This window comes from Knufia obscura (genome assembly GCF_036327395.1).
Source record: "Knufia obscura strain CCFEE 5817 isolate CBS 148926 chromosome Unknown scaffold_9, whole genome shotgun sequence".
Lineage (NCBI taxonomy): Eukaryota > Fungi > Ascomycota > Eurotiomycetes > Chaetothyriales > Trichomeriaceae > Knufia > Knufia obscura.
In genome coordinates this window covers 604,860-617,417 of record NW_027042695.1, presented here as the reverse complement: position 1 = coordinate 617,417, position 12,558 = coordinate 604,860, and the positions used below count along the sequence as shown (strand labels likewise).

Sequence of the window (12,558 nt, the reverse complement as noted above, 5' to 3'; positions counted from 1 at the left end):
GCACAGAATTACGGAGAGGGAGAAGAAAGCTGTGGCGGTAGGATATGACACTGCTTGGCTACTTTGAGAGGATTGTGTTTTTTCCTGGTTGTCCATCACGTTGTGTATAATATCGAACCTGATTGATGAATGAATACAAACCCTGATAGAGATATAGTGTGATCAGTGCATATGTAAACTAGATCAAACCGCAATCAGATTGTAGGAACGCAAGTGTACATCTTCATCGCAGACTGATATAATGGGCTCACCTACACACCGCCTCTGCCAACATGTCGATCCGATACGTACATGTACATACAATACTGAAATTCTGAATCCTGCAACGTCCTCATCCCTCTTGAAGCGCTTCCAGCGTCGCCGTCTCTGCATCCTCTCAAACCCTCAATAAACAACATGACTAAACGTAACACAATCCCCACCCTCCAACATAATCCCCAGATCGCTACTCTCAGGCGCCATCGCAAGGTCATATGCGCCCTGTCCGGGTTTGGGGTAGAGGAGCGCCATTTCGTCAAAGTCGTCGTAGTAGCCTTCGTCGTCTTGTTCGTTGCCGTTGGGGTTGGGGTTGTTGAGTGAGGTTGAGGTTGAGGAGGGTAAGGGGGAGGAGGGGCGGTGTTCGGTTTGGTGGTTATGTGGGCTGTGGGATGGGTGTAGAGGGGGCGGGTGTCTGGGGTTGGAGCTGGATTTGGACCTGGTGCTGAGGATGAGGATGGGGTTGGAGGTGTGGGTTTTGATGGCGGTGTGACTGTAGATCCGGGATGTGGTGTTGAGGATGAAGCGTTGGTGGCTTGTGGAGCCGAGGATGAGGCAGGCTGGGGAGGTAGGTGGCCTGCTGCGATGGACGATGTGAACTGGGCGCGGAGGTGGGGTGGGAGTTGGGAGGGTGGGGGTGGTGGTGGCATAGATGCGAGGTTGATACTGGCTGCTTGAGGCGGAGCTATTGGTGCTGGCGTTGATGTGTGATGAAGTTGGCCATTGGTTTGGGGTTGCGGACTTTGAGCTTGAGGTGTAGCTGCTGTAGGAGTCGGTGGTTGTACGAACGTTGGATATGGCTGGCCTGGTAAGAACTGAGGTGTCAGATGGAGTGGTGTCTCGAATATAGGCATGTTTGGTGCGAGATTTGCTGCTTGAAGGACGATTTCGATAAGGCGCTCTTTTGCTAGGGAGTTGAGGTATTCTTTTCTTTGGACGAGGGTGAGGCTCATTCCTGGTACAAGGGGTAGGCCATAGCGTGGTACAACCTTGGTCGCGACAGGAATAGTATTTGGCGTTGGCGTGGGTGTAGAGGACACCACTGGCTGGGCTGCTCGTGCTGTCGGCTTCGGTACTGCCTTGTTCTTCCGTTTCGGATGTAATATCTTATCGCAGTCTGCGCAAAACCACTCGGCTTTCGTATCCTCTACCACCTCTTTGGGTATCCTCGGATCATGACACCGCTGATGCCAACATTTATTGCAGGCATCGCAGAAGACGATGACATTTCCTGGTGGACCGTGTTGACGGAGACAATGCTCGCAGAGAGCGAATTGTTCTCTGCCACGGTAGACCTTGGGCTTGATCTTCGGGTGCTTCTTGATCGATGGGCTCGATACCGACTGTGTGACGGCCGGTCGTTTTGTAGATGGACTTGCCACTGATGTAGCTGGTGTGATGAGCGGTGCAGGCTTCTGACTCTGGCGACCGGAGCGTGTATGTGTCGCTGCTGCTGGATTGTATTCTGGTGTGGACTCTCTGGAAATGTCATCGAGGTCATCCTCATCATTCTCCGCTTTCACCACATCTGAGTCCTTGCGTTTCCTTTTGGCAGATGTAGATTTGACTTGAGGACCAGGAGACGGCGTTGATACAGACGCGGCAGCGTCATTACTCGTTTCTGTAAGTTCACGGGAAAGGGCAGATTTCCGAGGTCCTCTCTTGACGCCTGGTCTGCCACGTCCCAGACCTTTGCCATTAATGACAGTGCCATCTGGCATGATATATCGGTTCTTCAGCTTGCCCTTACTGTCGGGGTCGAGAGGCAGCTGAAAAGCATCCTGATTCACTTCGATGACGTCTCGGTCCGTGGAAGGTGATGTTGCCAGCCGGTTTTGTGGTTGAACCGAGGTCAAAAGGGTTGTGCTTTGCCTCCTAGAGCCTGACGATGATTTTGTGAATCCAGGGTCGTCGTCGGTAAGCATGGCATCATCGTCATCGTCTAGATTGTGATTGTTCGATGCCGCAGACAATGGTCGATTGCTCTTGAAAGCATTGGTGTTATTGGCTTGATGTGTAATATTTATACTGGGAGTCCTGCTCTTAGGAGTGGATGTTCCTACTGAGCTCAGTTCGGTATCGTCTTGGAACGAGCCTCGCCTCGGCGGAACACCTTCTACTGGTTTGGTACCATCCATATCTTGATTGCACGTGATTGAACGAGGTCATTGGACGTGAACGTTTGTCCAACTTGAACCCCTGCTTTGTTCGAGCTGGCGGAATAAGGAATCGCCGCCTGAACGGAGGAGTGTCGCACGGGATCGCACTCACAAGGCTCTTGGAAGTGTGGACCAAGCAAACCTTGATAGTCCCACGGTTAGATGGAGAGCACCGTGCCGTCTCCTGTATCACAATTGACGATCCTGGGGCTTCAAACAAAGCGCTGCTGTTCGCTAAAGGACGATTGGACAGCAAGGAGAGACAGTTCTGCCACGTGACCACACGGGATTCGGCTCAAACGCGCCTTTCTTCCCTGTCAGCGCCCAGGAGCCAGTGGCGGGTTAAGCTCCAGCAAGCATTCCCACCACCCTGGTTTGACCCGAGCGGTTTGTGCGTAAAACTGATCCAAACATCCTTTCGCTTTCCTTGTTGCCGGTTACTGCGTTCTGGCAGTTTCAACACACAGCGATAATGACTCTATGAATCAAGGTTTCACGCAGTATTCTCTCAAGGCTAAGTGCTTTCTTCCTGCGTCCCTTCCGCTCTGTTTCTTGCACTTTCCTTATTGTTCGGTTGCCATCGTTATCTTCCCAGCTTTGCAGGTCAAAGCATCATTCTTCCCAGCCGTTATCTGAGCTCGCATTTACACCGAGCATTCCAACGCGTCAAAAGCGCGCCACTTCGACAAGCAGCCTCTACGTGCGGTATCCAACTTACTCGAGACCACAACAGATCCAGAAGATATCACAAACCGTTACTGACAACCTCGCCGCCCGGAACCATGAGCAGAAAAACGATACAGAGCATGGCTTTTTTCTCGCCAAGAGCCATTGCCGCAGCAGCCACTCCGCCAGATACTCTGACAACGACATTATTTGTCACGAACCTACACTGTACCTCTTGCGTAACGCACGCGCAAGATACTATCAAGCCGCTGCCCGGTATTTTCAAGGTCGATGTGAACCTTCTGAGCCATACAATATGTGTTCAGCACGAGCCAGGACTTACGTCCAACATCGCTGACGTGCTCCTCGATGCTGCCTTCGAAGTCCGCCATGTCACAACTAGTGATAGTTCAGGTCGTGTGGTCAGCACCCATGATGTATCTGACAAACTTGACCAGCTCATGCATCAGAAGCGAACCTCGTTGTTCATGAGCAAGGCGCAGAGAAGACACATTGCTAACTGCAAAGCATGCCAGAAAAGCCCGAAGGAAGGCACGATTTCCCGGGTATGGTCAAAAATCTCGCGAAAGAGGAAAATTAGCGAAGTGTCTCAAATTGAAGCTGGTGTTCGCCCGAGTGGCGAAGGTCATGACAGTGACTCCATCAACAAGACTGTCCCTCATGCTCTGCTGGACGGTGCAACCGAGAAAGAAAATGCACGATCGGCGTCTTCCGCAGACCAACACATTGCAACAGTTTCTATTGTAGGTATGACTTGTGCATCTTGCACAAACGCGATCACAACCGAACTCCTGCAAGTCGACTTCATACAAGATGTCCAGGTGAACCTGTTGTCCAACAATGCAACAATCAAGTTCAGCGGAAAAGGCTCAGACGCCAGCAAGATAGTCGACGCGATCGAGGATGTTGGCTTTGAGGCATCCATTGACAATGTAGAATCAGACCACCAGCCTCCTGCCGACAGCCGTGTTCAGGCGAAACTCAGCATCGAAGGAATGACCTGCGGCTCATGTGTTGCTGCTGTGACGCGTGGCATTGAGCAAGCCGAGGGTTTGATTTCTGTCAACGTTGATCTTCTGGGTAACTCTGCTACTGTTGTCTTGCAGGACAAGGCACAGATTGACAAAGTGCTGGAAGCAATCGAAGACGTTGGTTTCGAAGGCTCACTCGTGGAATTCTTGGAGGAAGAGTCCACCGAAAAAGGAACTGCACAATTCCGGACCGTCGAATTCGAGATTACGGGCATGTACTGCTCGGCGTGTCCACAGAATATCCTCAACAAGCTTCGTCAAAGCTTCAGTACGGAGATAGAGATGCTGTCCGAGCCGTCGCTCAAACAGCCTCGCCTCACGATTCGCTACAAACCCACGTCGACGCTTAACGTTAGGAGACTGAAATACACTATTGAATCTGCCGATCCGGTCATCGTGGCCTCTATCTATCACCCACCCAGCATGGAGGAGAGATCTCACGCGGTACACCGCAAGGAGAGTGGTCGTATTCTTCGTCACTTGTTGTTCACCTTAGTGGCAGCCATACCCAGCTTCGTCATCGGTATTGTCTTTATGAGCCTGGTCCCTGAGGATGATCCTACCCGACTATGGTTCGAAGAGCCAATGTGGGCAGGAGATGCTATGAGGATGGATTGGGCGATGTTCATACTCACTACACCAGTCATGTTCTATGGCGCAAACATATTCCATACTCGAGCTCTAAAAGAGATCTGGTCGTTATGGCGGCCGAAAAGCAAAGTGCCTCTCGTCCGACGTGTTTACAGGTTTGGCAGCATGAATCTTCTCATCAGCGCTGGCACATCCGTGGCATACTTCTCATCACTCGCTATCCTCATCATGGCGGCCACAAAGCATACCAATCGAGATGAAATGCATTCAGGTATGGGCACCCGTCACTCGATTACCTACTTCGATACGGTGACATTCTTGACCTTGTTCATCCTCTGCGGCAAGTACTTGCAAGCCTACAGCAAGTCGAGAACTGGAGATGCCGTCGCCATGCTCGGCAAGCTTAGGCCATCCGAAGCTTTGCTCATTGACTCCGAAGCTAATGCCTGGGAAGAAGGTCATAAGCCCAGCCAAAGAAGCGTGCCCATCGATCTTTTGGAGATTGGGGACATTGTCAGCATACCTCATGGCGCCTCACCACCAACCGATGGCATCGTTGACCAAGAAGGCTCGTTCTTATTTGATGAAAGCTCGTTGACCGGAGAATCAAGGCCAGTCAAGAAAGTTCGTGGCGACACAATACTTACCGGCTCAGTCAATGTGTCAGATCCAGTGCGGATTCAAGTTAAGGAATTAGGCGGCAAGTCAATGCTTGACCAGATCATCGCTGTTGTTCGAGGCGGGCAAGCAAAAAGAGCTCCAGTTGAGCGCTTCGCCGATATTGCTACAAGCTACTTCACGCCAATCATCACACTCATAGCTATCTCAACCTGGGTCATCTGGCTTGCTCTTGGACAATCAGGAGTCTTGCCACGCGACTGGCTTGATGTGGACCAAGGTGGCTGGCCGTTCTGGTCTGTTGAGTTCGCCATTGCCGTGTTTGTTGTTGCTTGTCCTTGTGGGCTCGGCTTGGCCGCACCAACAGCACTATTCGTTGGAGGTGGTCTTGCAGCCAAGGCAGGTATACTCGTGCAGGGAGGCGGCGAAGCCTTCCAGGAAGCGTCACAGCTCGATGCGATTGTGTTTGACAAGACAGGCACCCTGACAGAGGGTCAGATGCGCGTTACAGATATGCTGATGCTTGATGAGAAGGATCAGGACGACAAATTTCAACTTGCTATGCATATCACCAGAGCCCTAGAAGAGTCGAGCACTCACCCAATCGCAAAGGCAATCGCCAAGTACTGTATCGACAAGATGTTAGCGCAAGGTGGTCAAAATGTCGACGTTCTGAATGTTGGTGAGGAACCCGGACGCGGTATGCGAGGCACCTTTCGCATTAACGACATCACTTATGAGGCCACTATTGGTAATGAGCGCCAGTTGGTGGCGCCAGCGAGTAGCTATCTGGCGTCTTCCCTAAGTCGCTTCCAGTCCACTGGCTGCTCGACGGCGATCTTGTCCATTCGCAACCACCAGGAAGGTACCTTCATGCCAACGGCTGTCTTTGCCATCAGCGATCCCATTCGAGCAGAAGCACCTTCTGTGCTCCATGCGCTTCGCTCGCAAAACGTTGCCGTCCATATGTGCACTGGCGACAATGAGGTAACAGCCCGAGCTATTGCGTCACAACTCGACATCCCAGTCAGCAACATTCGAGCTGGCGTCCTCCCGCAGGACAAGGCACAATACATTCAGGAACTCCAGCAAAGTTCCTCGGAAGGCAAGCGAAAGATCATCGGCTTTGTTGGCGACGGCACGAATGACACTCCTGCTCTCACCGCAGCAGATGTTAGCATCGCTCTATCCAGCGGCTCCGACATAGCTCTTACATCCTCGTCGTTCATCTTGCTGAACTCGAATCTCACCACGATCCTGCATCTCGTAAGACTGGCCAAGCGTGTTTTCTTCCGGGTCAAGCTCAACTTTGCCTGGGCTGCGGTGTACAATGTTTCACTTATCCCAGTTGCCGCCGGTGTCTTCTTTCCGATTGCTCAATGGAGATTGAGTCCTGTGTGGGCGGCAGCGGCGATGGCAGGTAGTAGTGTCTCAGTGGTACTTAGTTCGTTGGCATTGAGGTTGCCTGAGGTCACTTTTAGGAGAACACGCTCAGCATCTCAGGAAGCGACCACATAGTCTGACTATTATTGTTAACAATTCGATTATTTTGCTGGCGACAATTTAAGTCGATGCCCGGCACTAATCATCTTCGACACTCGCTAGGTTTTACTCAATCTTAGTCACAGAATCGCATCAGTGACGCGATTTCACTCAGGAGCGAGAGTGAAAACCAAGTGCATGGTGCCTCGTCACACCAGCCAATATATATCATTGACCCATTGCGTCACGATTGTTGGTTTGTGCTGACTGCGCGCGCACATACCGAGACCGCAAATTATCCCTAGAGGTACAGACTGCTGTCCATATCAAGTCTGATGCCCAAAACCACAATGCCGACTGTCGAAGTTCGGGTCCCGGTTATCAGAACATCTACAAAGCGGAGAGCGATTGCTGGATCTCAAGCACCCGCAGCATCAGGTCGGGACTACCTGTCCGTGCTTCCACTCGAATTGCAGACGATGATCTACAAATACTTGATCGGATCCAGCTCAGGCAAGGTCAGTTGTGACAAGTACGAGCAAACCGACGCAGGCGACAGCGTATCAGCGACCCAAAGAAGCGAGCGGCTAAAGCCTCATACACGCGAGTTGTCATCAGCCTTCAAAGTCAAGTATCATCTGCCAGGAAGCGCATCACCGAGCATTCTACTGGTATCAAGGCGGATACACGATGGTGCTCTCCCACTGTACCAGAAGATATGCTTCAAGAGAATTGAGGCGCCACCTGAGGTGTTCCACTGCTTCCCAGACCTAGTGCCAGCACTCCAGTACGAAGACGTCGAGATTGCTTTTATGAATATTGGCAGCAGGGGCTCTAAGCTGCGCTTACGATTCAACTGGGAAGACGTGCCATTCCTCCATTCAGTCGACAATCAAGCCTATTCGAACTTGAAGCATTTGGTGCTTGTAACAGATACCGACAAGGAGTGCGAAGATCGTTTCCCAAAATCTGTGCGCCCATTTCGCTCGTTCGAGACATGGTATACTGCCGATGGAAACATTATCAAGGGGGAGCCCACAGGCGACTTGAAGCTGTATGTGGAGATGAGATACGATGGGGAGAGAGAATCTAGGGAGGGGTCTGGATTACAGGTGGCTACGACCAAGTGTTTGCGTATGCAGGTGCACAAGTGGCAGCAGTGGGTTAGAACGGGATATCTGACTTCCATCTTTCCTCTCAACGGCAAGCTACTCACGGAGGAGAGGAGAAAGTACGAGTGGGTTGATGATGGGAGTGGGATGAAGTTGCGGGAGCAGAGATATGAAGGAGGCCTGAGCTAGGTGTACGACCTACGCTGGAGGCTCTGTCATTGTTTGCTTATAAAGCGTTTGAGGAGTCGGGTTGGTCCAAACCCTGTCAGTATTGAGACACCAGGGGTATGCTCAATTGAATGAGTGGAAACAGGCGTTCTCTTTGAGATGTGCATCATACACCAGGAAATCGTAGTAGCTGGGCTCTAGTATGCCTAGCTGGAAGCAAGATTTACCTGTATGTGTGAATTGATTTGTCCCACATAGACGAACAAGGCCAATATGATGATCACCATACTGCTGGAAAGGCACCCTCTTGCACTTCAAACACTTCGCTCAATGCTATAGCCATGGGCAAGCACCAAGCGTTACGCACAATGACGGTGCAGACAAGCAATTTCGTGATCTGTGGAGAGTGAAGATCATTTTTCACTCCGAGCGACAGGGCTGCGCCTCACCGCACGCATTTGTGGCCTCAATATTTCCTGCATTCTTACACAGGTACGCATTTGTCTATCACGTCGCTTGCTCAGTTGGCCTCTTTTACCTTGACAGCCATGCAAGCTTTGGCGGCGCTCGTCATCCTCTCAAGAACTCACACCGTGACAACCCAAAGAACAGCAACACTCCCCTTGAACCTGACCGATCTACCCACCGAAATCCTCCAACTCATCATCGAATTCCTAATAGGCAACAAGCAAGGCTTCACCAGCTACAGGCTTATCCAAGGCGATGCCTTCAACTCTCCAATCATCATAGATCGCACACACGAAGCCGCAGTCGCTTTCTTCAGCCGAAGCCGCCGCTGGCACGTCCGATTTCATCTCCCAATCGAATCTGCGCCAAACATCTTGCTGACCTGCCAATTGATTTCGCAAATAGCACAACCATTCTATCGCAGAATGTGCATGAAACGAGTTGAGAGTCCGCCGAGATGTGCGCATTTGCTACCGATGCTGGTGCCGGAGATTAAGAATCGGAATGTCGAAGAAGTCATGCTTGTCCTTGGCGATGATGACAATGTTGAGTACGATGGCCTGGAAATGCTTAGACCATCAGGCTTTGGGGTATATCCCAGCTTGAAGGAGGTGGTCATGGTTGTCGACAAAGATGAATACGTCTCCTCGCAGAACATTGGTGGTGTTGTGGAGCCGTGTAAGCTGTCGCGGGCGTATACACCGAAGAACGACTTCAAGAACTTTGGCAAGTGGATGAGGGAAAGTGAGCGGTACAAGGAATTACCATCGGTTCGTTTCTTCACGGAGATGAGGATCAGTTTCCGCTTCGGTGAAACCTTTTGCGGGAGACGGTTGCTGGTAAGTGCTCATTATGGGCTGGCTTCTTGCTGTCGAAATATAACATGCTAATCATTGTTGCGCAGCGACATGAGGCGATAGAAGTTGTTCGTCAACCTCGAAGCGAGATTTATTTTCTTCGTTGCGGGACTGATGAGGATGAAGAAGAAATGAACATGTGGTCTGATCGATTAAGGAGATCCCGGTGATTGATGGGACACAGTCGGTGCAAGGAAAGGGCAAGCCAAGGGGTGTTAGCAGGCAGAGGCATTGACGACCGAGCATAAACACTTGTTGTGTAGCTGTCTGGCAGATGGTATGAATGTTTGGAACTGCTTTGGGCGATGTCCAAGCCTTCAACCTGTAGCAGGTCAGTACAGAGGGCGAAGAAGCAAAGTTGATGGCGAACATGGCTCTCAAATCTTCATCCTTCTTGCCTTAAACACTCCCCTCCATCTCTCACCCCTCCACATCACAAGCAAAATCCCCACAAATGCAAGCCCACCTCCGCACCCAGCATAGAAAACAAACAACCACTGAAACCCGATCCTATCCCCCAGCTCCTTCGCATAAAACGCAAACGTCATCCCTATGATCTGCCTCGTGAAATTGTACACCTGCGCCACCTCTGCAGCGTTCTCCTTATAGGAGTCGATGGAGTAGGTATAGCACGTCGTGGTAATGATCTGCAGCCCAAAGCACCCGAGTCCAATCGCGAATATGGGCGCGAACCAGTGCACCTGGGCGTGGTAGTGCAGTGTGAATCCGTAGATGAGTAGGGCGGATGTGACTATGACCTCGCCGGGCCAGATACAGCGCAGACGCACCTCGGGTGGGACGGAGCCGTGTTTTCCTGACGCGATGTGCCGTCGTTGAGCGCGGATGAGGAGCGTGTCGACGATCCAGCCGGCGCTGAACTCGCCGAGGATACCGCCAAGGGTTAGAGCCGTACCGTAGGTCAAGCCGATTGTGAGGGTTGGCCAGTGGTAGGCTTCAGAGAAGATCGCGGCGACGGTTACGGCGGGGAGGATGGAGGCGAAGCCGTAGTTCGTGGCGTAGTAAAGGGCTGGGAGGAGGATGGATGGGTACCAGGATATTGCGAGGGTGTTGTGGAGGAAGTGGAGGGGCTGGAGGGTAGGCAATGTGCGGTGAAGAGGTGAGAAGAGGGTCAGGTGTGAGGGGTATGTCTGCTTGTTGAACGGCGTGTGCTCATCTGGCATGCATGGAGGCGAATGAGCGCCTGATTTGGCCACTTGACCATCGCCAGCGCCTTCAGCCTCGTCTGGTCGTGCGTGGAGTGTCTCCGGCAGGCAGAAAAGAGACGTGGTGAACATGATAGCATCCACAATGCTCACAAACTTAAAGATCCAGCGCCAACCGAAATATCCTCCTACAAGGCCACCGCAAATTGGAGCCACATGGCTTCCTGTAGACATTATGACCGTAAAGAAGCCCATTGCTCGACCTCGTTGATGTGAGGGAAAGAGATCTGTGACTGTTGACGCGCCAAGAGCGAATGCAACCGGGAAGAAACCATTGAAGACTCTTGCGACAACGAGGGTGCCGAAAGATGTGGCATAGGCACAGCCTAACGCTGATGCAAACCCGAGGAACGTAGTGAAGAGATAGATCGGTCGTCTACCGTACTTGTTTGCCAGGGGTATCCAGAGCCAGGGGGCAACACCATTCAGCGCAATGCAGACTGTAGTCTGGTAGGACGCCCTCACGGTGCTGAGTCCAAACTCTTCTCCCAAATCGACTAGTGCTGGGTTGATTGTCGCCGTGTTGAGACCTCCTAGAGCTGCCAGGAGAGAGACTTGTGTCAGAACCATGATCTTCACCCATAGCGGCCAAAGTAGTGGATTGTCCGGATCGTGTCTTGGTACACCAGTCGACGGAAAGGTACCAACGCTGTTCACTTGCTCGAAGAACTGCTTGCCTTGCAATGTTGACTTCTCATCCTCCATGACGTGCTCTTGAAGGGACATCTCGAGGTTTGATGGGTGTTGTCCGTGACTGGAGACAGAATTGTGAAAGGAGAGAGCAAGATTAGAATCAACTCGTGCCGGAGCACATCTTCAGTGCGTCTCTTGTCTGAATCATCGGTTCATCTTCGTCTTTGATGGCTTGCGCAATCGCTATAGCACACCTTCGTGATTATGCCTTACTTCATATCCTTGGCCGACGACTCAGCTACCGGAGCAGAGAATTGATAAAGAAGCGCGTGACAACCAGCGGCCAACGCGGTCTTGGCGACTGGCGAATGCCGGCGCTTGTATGCCTAGCGTTCATGGCATCCTTGGTACCGGCCTGGCCAGTGCAAGAAGGATATGAAGGGGTACAAGTTATGAAAGAGACGCGAGATCTTTACTTGAGCGTTGAATGAAAGATGGTCGGCAAGGACGGCGCCGTGTAGAAAGTCGAGGGAATGATCGAGCATATCTTAAGCTTGATTACGGCTGCCGGACATCCTTAGCACGAACCAACCGCTGCTCAAAGTGGCTTCTGATTGGACCGGCCACTGCCCGAAAAGCACAGATACGGTAGCCATCTGCCCCATGCAGCGACCTGTTACACCCTGGACAGGAAGATGGCATTTGAAATGGCCTAGGATAGACCCATGGCACGCGGCAGCTGTAAAAGCTTCCGCAAGGCATATGCTTCTTTCTTTAAGCTTCCAAATGGCCTAGGACCTTCGCATTGTGCCGATCAATAGCTGCCCATATCATTAGTCATATTCAACAGGAAGCAGCTTCTTGTCGTGAACTTCGACCGATGTCTGCTTTGGATCAATGTGATGAGCCTGGCATACTGCTGGTCCTTGCCAAACCAACTTCATCGCAACACCTGTCAGATTTTCATAACTGGTACGACACAGAACATGGCCCTGCACGGCTCAAATTGGGGAAGGGGTATTTCTCGAACGGTTACCGTTACAAGTCCAGGAACGAAGACAGCATCTGGTTAGCAGTATATGAGATGGACAGGCTGTCAGCAGGTGCTGATCCTGCTTACACGACTTTGCGAGAGAACCGATCGCTTCGTGAGCAGGACATGTTTGAACACAAACTTAGTGTGGTATCAAGGCAATTCTTGCAGCTGCAAGCGATGAAAGGGTGTTCTGCAAAACCTTCGGTAAGAATCTGCATTGTCAACTTTTGTGTCGAAA

At 51.5% G+C, this 12,558-nt stretch overlaps 5 protein-coding genes across 5 annotated transcripts; 3 read left to right on the top strand and 2 right to left on the bottom strand.

Moving 5' to 3' along the window:
• Nucleotides 1-251: 251 nt before the first annotated feature.
• On the bottom strand, nucleotides 252-2,393 carry PMZ80_007559 (uncharacterized protein; the record flags this gene model as incomplete). Its single annotated transcript, XM_064875966.1, has 1 exon — nucleotides 252-2,393. One exon carries the CDS (start codon nucleotides 2,391-2,393, stop codon nucleotides 252-254), a length of 2,142 nt encoding a protein of 713 aa, XP_064728230.1.
• An 803-nt stretch (nucleotides 2,394-3,196) lies between these two features.
• PMZ80_007558 (uncharacterized protein) lies at nucleotides 3,197-6,859 on the top strand (the record flags this gene model as incomplete). Its single annotated transcript, XM_064875965.1, has 1 exon — nucleotides 3,197-6,859. One exon carries the CDS (start codon nucleotides 3,197-3,199, stop codon nucleotides 6,857-6,859), a length of 3,663 nt encoding a protein of 1,220 aa, XP_064728229.1.
• A 314-nt stretch (nucleotides 6,860-7,173) lies between these two features.
• On the top strand, nucleotides 7,174-8,124 carry PMZ80_007557 (uncharacterized protein; the record flags this gene model as incomplete). Its single annotated transcript, XM_064875964.1, has 1 exon — nucleotides 7,174-8,124. One exon carries the CDS (start codon nucleotides 7,174-7,176, stop codon nucleotides 8,122-8,124), a length of 951 nt encoding a protein of 316 aa, XP_064728228.1.
• A 527-nt stretch (nucleotides 8,125-8,651) lies between these two features.
• Nucleotides 8,652-9,563, top strand: PMZ80_007556 (uncharacterized protein; the record flags this gene model as incomplete). The annotated part of the gene is made up of 2 exons (XM_064875963.1): nucleotides 8,652-9,410; nucleotides 9,492-9,563. 2 exons carry the CDS (start codon nucleotides 8,652-8,654, stop codon nucleotides 9,561-9,563), a joined length of 831 nt encoding a protein of 276 aa, XP_064728227.1.
• Nucleotides 9,564-9,805: 242 nt separating this feature from the next.
• PMZ80_007555 (uncharacterized protein) lies at nucleotides 9,806-11,377 on the bottom strand (the record flags this gene model as incomplete). Its single annotated transcript, XM_064875962.1, has 1 exon — nucleotides 9,806-11,377. The coding sequence occupies one exon, from the start codon at nucleotides 11,375-11,377 to the stop codon at nucleotides 9,806-9,808; it is 1,572 nt and encodes a 523-aa protein (XP_064728226.1).
• Nucleotides 11,378-12,558: the final 1,181 nt, after the last annotated feature.